We start from the raw sequence: 8,285 nt of genomic DNA, 5'->3' as shown, positions 1-8,285 counted from the left end.
TCGAGAGTATAAGACAAGGCACTTTGCTTTTAATTCGATCTGTTTCTTCAGAACTAATCAAGGCCTGGGGTCCTCTGGTCATCTGAGGTTGTGCTGGCTGCAGCTGTGAGAGGCTGACTGTGTGGCCACGAACGCGTCAGAGGGCCACGGTCCTGAGTAGGCTCCTCGGTGCGCCCTGCCCGCCTGTGCACGTGCATTCCGACTTCTCAGCAAACTTCCCGCAACATGACCAGTGCGGGCGGCCTGGGTGGCCTTTGTGTCCGTGGCCACAGCCCAGGTACCCACCTGCGTGGGGGTATAAAGAGGAGACAGAAGACAGCCGTTAGAATCAAGTCAGCAGCTGAGCAGGGAAACTCAAGCCTTTGGTGGCATTTAGACCCAAGGATGTGAAAACGTTTAATAAAATCCCAGAAGAAGAATGAGCGTCTGAGCAGGAGGGCTCCCAAGGGTTGTAGGCAGTCAATGAAGGTTCGCTGAAGTTCTAGGAAGGGTGTTGTTTTGACATTCTGCTAACTCTAGGAGAGGAGCTGGTTTGGATTTTAACTGAAAAATAACTGAAATAAGGGAAGAGTGGCAGAAATACAAAAAAGAAGGTAGTTCCTGGAGCATTTATGCAAAAGGGTGCCCAAGCCCATCTTAAGGCCCACCATCAGAGTAAGAACCCAACAGAACACTTTAAAGGAAACAGCTAGATCTCTGGCCTGAGCAGACACCCCACGCCCAAGAAAAGAGCTGGTGAACTGGTTTAATCATCAACTTCCCCATCCCTGCCTTGCTTGGGACTTCTTGAAGGTTTTAAGAGGAATGGCGTGGACGTCCAGTTTTTACAGTGCCGGGCTGTGGGACAGAGAACAGATGGAAACCGAGCACCCTAGGGGGAAGCACAGGGCTCATAAGATGGGGAAATTCTCTTGAAACTAAAAGAACTCTGACTTTTTCAGCTTACCGGTTCACTTTTCAGAACAAAGAAGCGCTAAGGGAAGCTTTGCGAGCTGTGGTAGATTTATAGGCACGGATTATACTGCCAGCAAGAACGCCAGTGTCTAAACACCCTACGCCTGGTTGGTGTCTGTGCGGTGGGTGCTGGGAGACAGGCCTGCGGGGGAAGGCCTTTCGAGAGAGGTCGTCCTCACCTGGCATGGTGCCTCCACAGGCACAGCGAGCCGTTTTCTGGCCTCCGCTGGAGCAGAAGGTGCAGCAGTGAAACACGCCTGGGTGTGGGCGGTGCCGTTTCCTCACGGTCACGGTGAATGGTGAGCCCTTCGGTGTGCAGACCAAGAGCAAAGAACAGCACCTTGTGAGTCAACAGGGAGGTGCTGAGCATCACACGTGCTAAACGCGGTATAAGTCACAGGGCCTGGCCACGGAGGACAGGGACCGCATTGGGGAAACAGATGAGGGGACAGTAACCAGCTGGGTGCTCAGCTGGGTGGCGCCAGGTACAAAGGCAGTGAGAGTCGAGGGATGTGTGCAGCCCTTCTGGCATGGGGCCCACCCGATACATGAGTAAGCCCCATCTGTGCTGTCGGGTCATGGACGTCATGGTCTTCCCCATCCCGGAGGGGTGTCGGGGTAATTAGTAGGCGCGCTGCAACCCCAAGGAGGCTGGGCCATCCTGTGGCCCGTTCTCCCCACTTCTCAGCCACACAAACCTCCTTCTCTAGCGTCCTGTGCCTCGCTCCCTTCCTTCCACCCGTCCACCTTGGACATATCCGTGTACCCATCTGCTTCATCTAGGTCTGTGAGGATGCAGGCAGGGGAGAAAGGTGACTAATTCTCAAATCAGAAACGCTCCTATCTGCCCCCTTCCTTCAAGGACAACTTCCACTCTCCAGTTTCTATTCTACGCTAGACAACAAATATTTGGTAAGTGTTGGTGCTGGGCCTGTTGTGAGTGGGAACCATGCTATCTGCAAAAGCACAAAGCAGAGGCGCCTCAGAAGCCTTTCAAATGCTCCATCTCTCTGTCCTTCGAGGGTTTCTGATCTATTTTAAAAACAACCTGGAGTTCAAAGAAATGGTTTCGAATTCTGATCCTGCTATACAGGGCCGGTGTATTTCATGAAGGAAGTTTGTTTCTCAGTCCAATTGAACGATGGTCACTATGCCTGAACAGTTTGGAAGAAAAGTGTACGAATGTATGAAAGGGAGCTGGCCCACCCGGAGTGCTGTAATCGGACAGCCAATAAGTGAATGGAAGTCTAGCCCAACATATCACGACACTATGGTATCTTACGGTCCCTGTCAGTGCTGCTTTCTGGCTGGGGAACACCTGTGACTACTTGAGACTCCGTTGAACATGCTGAGTATTGCCTGATTTTTAAAAATTTGTAATCTCCAAGCCGGAAGGTGTTATCCTTGCTGCGGATGTCGTGTGGTAACCCTGGTAATGGCTAAGCAAGTATGAAAGAGTGACGAGGGCAGGTGGCCAAGCAGAGAGAGGACTCGTCCATGGAAGGGAGAGAGCATAATTCCCCAAACTGCGTTCCAGTAAGTTCCCGTGCGTCCAGTCACAGCCTGAAGAAAGCTGCAGAATCCCTAGCGAGATCATATTGCCTGAAGGTGTATACTTGCCCCCAGGCAGATTGCCCACTTTGATTGAGGTATCTTTCCCAAATCAAGAATTCTCCAACTGGGAGGATGAAATACAAGCCTGCAAGGAGGGGACATAGGGATGGTGTTCTTACGGTGCTGACAGCTCAGAGCCTGGAGCCTGCTTCAAATTCTGTGTGTCCCTCTCTCTCTAACCCTCCCCTGCTCGCGCTGTCTCTCTCTGTCTCTCGAAAATAAATTAAAAAAAAAAAGTAGCAAAGTGTGCGTCATGAATAGAAGTAGGAAAGAGAATCCTATCAAGCCCTTCGTACAGCTGATCCTATGAGACATGTCTCCGTGTCCTGTGATCGTAGAAGCCAGAGGAGCCCGGGGAAAGGAGCCCAGGGAGGCACGCACATGGGTCCCGCTCACTCACCTGCACGTGCTGCTCTTTGACGCAGACCAACACAGTATAGACGCCAGGCTCCTTGGGGGTATAGGAGACACAGTATGTCCCATCCTTGTTATCTTGTACCAGTGTCCTGACCGGACTGAAAGCACAGAAGGTTCAATAACCACTCACTCTCCCAGGCCTGCCCCTGCCCACTACTTTGGGGTGTACTCTCTACACCATCGAACCCGATACTCATTTGGAATGTCCCCCAGCAGGACACTTCTTTCGTTGGTCTTGGAAATTAATTTTACAACAGAAGTGAAGCAGCCTAAATGCTGATCGAATCTGATGTACAGATGAGTTCCCTGAAAATGCCACGGTGTTCCTGTTGTACCCTCCCGCTCTCTCCTCCCTCCTGTGAGTCCAGAAACACATAAACACGCTCCCAGCACAATGCGGGGCTGAATTTTGAGAAGGGGACCATTCAGTCTACCACAGAGTATTTTCCAGACAGTCTGAGGGGCAAGGCATTGAGTACTGGCATGAAATCCACACAAGAAAGCCCATGTGCTCTAACTGGTCATATCACATTTTTAACAGCATGGGGTGGCGGGGGGCGGGGAGCGGGGCATCTAACCATGCAGTTACATCCCCACAGTAAAGGGCCTCAGGTTTCCAGTTTCGTCACCGCTTATTACCTCCAACATCTGACTGTGTAATACAAACCTGTCCTTCTTATCTTTGGGGACTACGGCCACGTGCACATTCTCTCCTCCCCTGCCCATGCTCTCTCCTGCTGCATCCTTACAAAGCAGGGTGAAAGAGGCTGTCTGTTTCTCCCGGGCTCGGTGGAGATCTGCAGAAGATAAACACTCCAGTCCTTCTCTCCAAGGCCAACCACTGGTGACTGCATTCCCAGACCAGACACCATCTCGCTCCTTCTCTTTAGAGCAAATGGTCGTGCTTCCTGTTTGTGATGGCCCCCTGCTCCCTTTCCTTCTCTTCCTGCTCTGTCCCCTAGAGCATACCTCTTAGCAGTCCCTCCTGGCGAGCCTGGTTGTCTCCCAGCCAGTAGCTGCTCTTGGATCCCACAGGATCCTGAACCTTAACCTCGGCCTGAAGGGAGCTAATCCTAAGGACAGACCTAGGTATTCAGAGATGAAAACTTCTAGACCCTGTGAGAGAAGATAATAATCCCCAAACTGCTCTCTCTGAGCTGCGGATCATGCTGGAACAGGCAGGGGGTCGGTTCATCAGCTTGGACTTTGCGGCGCTCCTGCCAAGGTGCTGGGGGAATATTCAGTAGCTACAGCCTCTGGTTCAGCAGATGCAACACGGCTTCTTCACCTGGGGTCCATGAACTACACTGTGGTCTCTGGAGAGGCTTATGAAGGGTCTAAGGACCTCCGAAACCAGGTGCCCAAATGAGTGGCTGTTCCTGGGGGAGAGATTATTCTCGAAGGGAGCTGTGACCTCCAAACAGTTAAGAATTCCTGCGCCAGAGTCAGCCTTCTTCTGCAGTACAGTCTAGCTGTCAGGACCCGTCTCTAAAATATATGTTGGAATGGCATGCCTCCTTTAGGAACAGAATGGTCAAAAAGAAATTGTTTCACCCCCGACTGAATGGAATGCCTATCATAATCTTTTAGATGCTGAGACGGGGCTTACATAAATCAAAAAGGGCACAGAAGAAAGGACATTATAACATTGTCTTCCTCCCTTCTCTGAAAGTCTCTTCAGAACCAGATCGAATACTCTGGGGCCTGCCATTCTCCTCTTCGGGCAGGCAGAACTTTGCCCCCGCCTATCCCGGTATCTTCTCTGGGCACAGGCTCTGTCCTATCATCTGATACAAACAGCATGCTCCTTGGGGTCCTTGCTAGTTACTGCTTTGCTCAACTGGAAAAGGGTCAAGCCTCACCCCTGTATGGAACACTCACTGTACCCTGACCAGAATGAAATAGAAAGAAAGGGGAAGGGAGGGGTCGCTGCCCTTCAGATGAGTATGGCTCTCTCCCTTGGTCAACCGGTCAGTGGGAAGCTCTTCTTCCCTGGCTGAAAAAGCGCTACCTCTTTAAAAACCATGTCTCCATCTCAAAAGCCAGCGAGGAACGCCTTCCTACCTTCTCCTTGAAGGACACACTTAGCTGGATCGACCTCTTTCGTGTTGATGGTCCCATAAACTTCATAGCCACGGCACCGGCCTGCTCTCTGCTGAGGAGAGAAGCATATCTTATCGTTTACTCCAGGACGGGCGCTATATTCGACTTTGTTCAGCTTCCTGAGTCGTTCTACCACCACCCCCTTGGTGATGAGGATCTCCAAGTCGGAGCCACTGGTCAGCAGGTGCTCGGTGAACTCCACCCCAGTCCGCATGTCCGCCAGCAGCTGCTCCAGCTGCGCCTTCTGCAGCTGCAGAGAGTTCTCCTTCTGGACCCGTACGTCTTCCAGCTGCTTCAGCAGCCTGTCCCGATGCTCCTCAATGGCCTTGACGTAGCCCTCGGAGAAGATTCGCACCTCGGCCGCCACAGCCTCCACGCGCGCCTGGAGGGTGCTGTTCATCTCTTCGATCTGCACCAGGGCTTCCCCCAGGGCCTCCACGTGGGGCTGTGTGCCTCTGAGAAGCTCCCGCACGGAGTCCCCGTGCTTGTGGATGACATTGCTCGTAAAGTCACAGGGGTGCTCCCGGTGGTTGCCCACCACGCAGTCCCGGCACACGGGCCGGTCACAGAGCTCGCAGAACAGCCTCAGCTCCTCTGCAGGGTGCTCGGGACACAGAATGGGCTTCCCAATCCTGCTGTAGCCTTTCAAGTCTTTCAGGTCCACCATCGTGTGGTAAGTTGTCTTCTTCTGCCGCCTACGGGCAAACAGAGTCGGGACCAGGACATTAGGGGATAATTCAGGTGGGAAACAGTCTGTCAGTTTCAAAAGCATGGGCTCCGAAGTCAAATCTGAGTTCGGTCCCTTGCTCTAACCTCTTACTGACCACAGGGTCCTTCCTCTCTGATTCCAGTTCCTCATCTGTCCTGGGGGGTTAATACCTACTTGAAAGGGCTACTATATTGAATAAAGTAATTGTGGACTAGGGCTCTCTGGCCTGGAATTGGACTTTGCCAAAGGTTGAAACACTAAGGCTATGTCCCGGAGCTTTTTCCGAAGAGTGAATTTGGCAAGTTTCAACAACAGCCACGGCCTGCCTCTTCAGCAAGCTAGAGGCGAGAGCATGGTGGTAATCCAGCACCAAGAGACAGAAACTGGGCAAGAGGGCACAGCCCCACACCCTCGGCAATTAAAAAGCACTAGCTGGTCATGATAACAGGCCTCCCTCAACTTTCACCTAAGATTTTGGTAAAGCATTTCCTCTGACCAGTGCCTCCATCATCACCCCAGAGCAGCAAGCTAGACTTTTCCTCGTGTCATCAAAATTATTAGAGTGAAATCAGTGGTCAGTAGGATCACAGTTCTTTTAATTCCCCTTTTCTGTAGCTTTCTAGAGATTCAAGGAAATCCCTAGGAAACCTGACTGTTGAGACATCCCCTGCTCCCCCCCTCCCCAACTGTTCGCATTATATCAACTTGGAGCTTGCATGCCTATTCTGGCCCTAGAAAAGTGGCTTTAGAGAAAACAGGGTCAGCTGTTTGGCAGCAAGGCAGTCATAATTACCAGTTAAAAATAGACTGAAGACTACTACCTTGTTCTGTTGGCGAGACCAGAAACCAAATGGAAGGCAGAATTTAGTAACTATTTTAAGCTAGTCCTAAAATCATGGCTATTTTCTATTCTGATGTCCTGGAATGGGGGAGAAGGTTGACAAGGGACAAGGACTGGTCCGTGTCACAAATGATTCACAAATGCCACGGAAGACCCCAACAGGTGCCTACCAGCCCACCCCACCAAGCTCCGGAGTGACTCTAGGGTACAAGGTAAAGGCTGTGGTGGGGCACGACCAAATAGCACCTTATACTGGCAGGGCACCGTGGATTAGCAGAGAGAGCACAGAATGTGGCCAGAAGCCCTAGGTGTAAAAATCAGTTCTGTTATGCGCTACTTCCCAGTTGGGGGGCCTTGGTGAATCACAAAGTGTTGAGCATCAGTTTCCTCAAATAATAAACAGGAGTGAAAACAGTGCCTGCTTTTTTACAAGAGCTGTGAGGCATCAAATGACATCAAGGCCAAGGGCTAAGCTATTATATTCATTCTTTTCTTTATCCAACACCCACTACAATTATTTTAGATACAAACGATCAATGATCTAGGGGAACTGAATGTGCTTTGCAAACCGCAAGAGAGCCATGCAAACCTTTGGTTCCATCACCCCTCCAGGTATTATGTAAGGTTGCAGGAGTTAACTACCGTCCTACAGTACTTATCACAGCATATGTTGCTATTTGACCTTACATGGCATTTGGGAGAGCTTTCCTTCCCATCTGCTCACAAGCGATTTCTACACCAGGTGAGGTATCCCATCTTTACCTATGAGCCTGGCAGCAGAAGTGGCAGAGATTGGCTTTGCAGGTCTGACATCTCTTCTCCACTTCCCTGTCGTTGCACAGGTCACACACCAGGCCCTGGCCTTCCCCACGAAGACTCTCCAGCATCACATCATTCATGGCCAGGTGGTCTATGGTTAAAGCCTTCACTCCACCCATGGGCAGGTCCACCTGAGCATCACATACCGGACACAGGATGCCGATCTGGGGTTGCAGACTGGGTGGCTTGAGTTCCTGGAATATTGACCCCTCAGAGCTGGTGTCAGAGTCACCCCCTCGGATGTCCACTACTGAGAAGGGTTCCAGCTGCTCCAGACACGTGGTGCAAACTGTGTGCAAACAAGGCAAGAGCCTGGGAGCTTTGAAAAGCCCCATGCACAAAGGGCAGTGAGTCTTGCCTGAATTCCCAAGTGCAGTCCCACTGGGGAGTTTGCTCACGAAGCCCAACAACGGCTTCCTGTTTTCTGACATATTCCCCCACGTTTGTGCCCAGTATCAGGAAAGGCTCTGGATAGTTCTATAATGAAGTAGTAGGTGATTAAGCCCACCCAAAGAGAAAGTTTCCAGAATTGGAGCAGAGACCATGGGGACCCTCTCTTGGGGAAAGCAAAGGGCAAAACGGTACAACAGTCAAAGGAACCACCCACCGATCTACTTAGGAGGGCGCCCTCCTTTCCACGGCATCCCATACCAGACGCGCCCACGCCCTCCTCTGCTACCCAAGTCCTTCGCCCCGAAAGCTCTTCCAGGTCTAAGTCTAGAGCTGGTCCTGCTGCCAACTTGTGGACCTCTGCACCTCTCACCCCCTCCACTACCACCCCCCTCCCGCCTCCCGTCCCAATGGTCCTGCGCCGGACACGCGACAAGC

General features: G+C 51.6%; 1 protein-coding gene across 3 annotated transcripts; it reads right to left on the bottom strand.

Moving 5' to 3' along the window:
• On the bottom strand, window positions 1-8,058 carry TRIM45 (tripartite motif containing 45). 3 transcript variants are annotated; one of them, XM_029948680.1, is made up of 6 exons: window positions 7,401-8,058; window positions 5,050-5,783; window positions 3,653-3,782; window positions 2,969-3,083; window positions 1,134-1,294; window positions 1-285 (listed from the first exon to the last, which is right to left on the bottom strand). In XM_029948680.1, the coding sequence occupies exons 1-6, from the start codon at window positions 7,886-7,888 to the stop codon at window positions 207-209; spliced, it is 1,707 nt and encodes a 568-aa protein (XP_029804540.1). In that variant the 5' UTR covers window positions 7,889-8,058; the 3' UTR covers window positions 1-206. The 3 variants fall into 3 exon arrangements, with proteins under 3 accessions (XP_029804540.1, XP_029804539.1, XP_029804541.1); XM_029948679.1 differs by having other exon boundaries at window positions 1,134-1,260; XM_029948681.1 differs by lacking the exon at window positions 1-285 and adding an exon at window positions 2,575-2,653 and having other exon boundaries at window positions 1,210-1,294.
• Between the last annotated feature and the right edge of the window lie 227 nt (window positions 8,059-8,285).

This window comes from Suricata suricatta, chromosome 8, assembly GCF_006229205.1.
Source record: "Suricata suricatta isolate VVHF042 chromosome 8, meerkat_22Aug2017_6uvM2_HiC, whole genome shotgun sequence".
In the NCBI taxonomy this organism is placed as follows: domain Eukaryota; kingdom Metazoa; phylum Chordata; class Mammalia; order Carnivora; family Herpestidae; genus Suricata; species Suricata suricatta.
The sequence above is the reverse complement of the archived record's forward strand: the minus strand, read 5'-3'. Positions and strand labels throughout refer to the sequence as shown.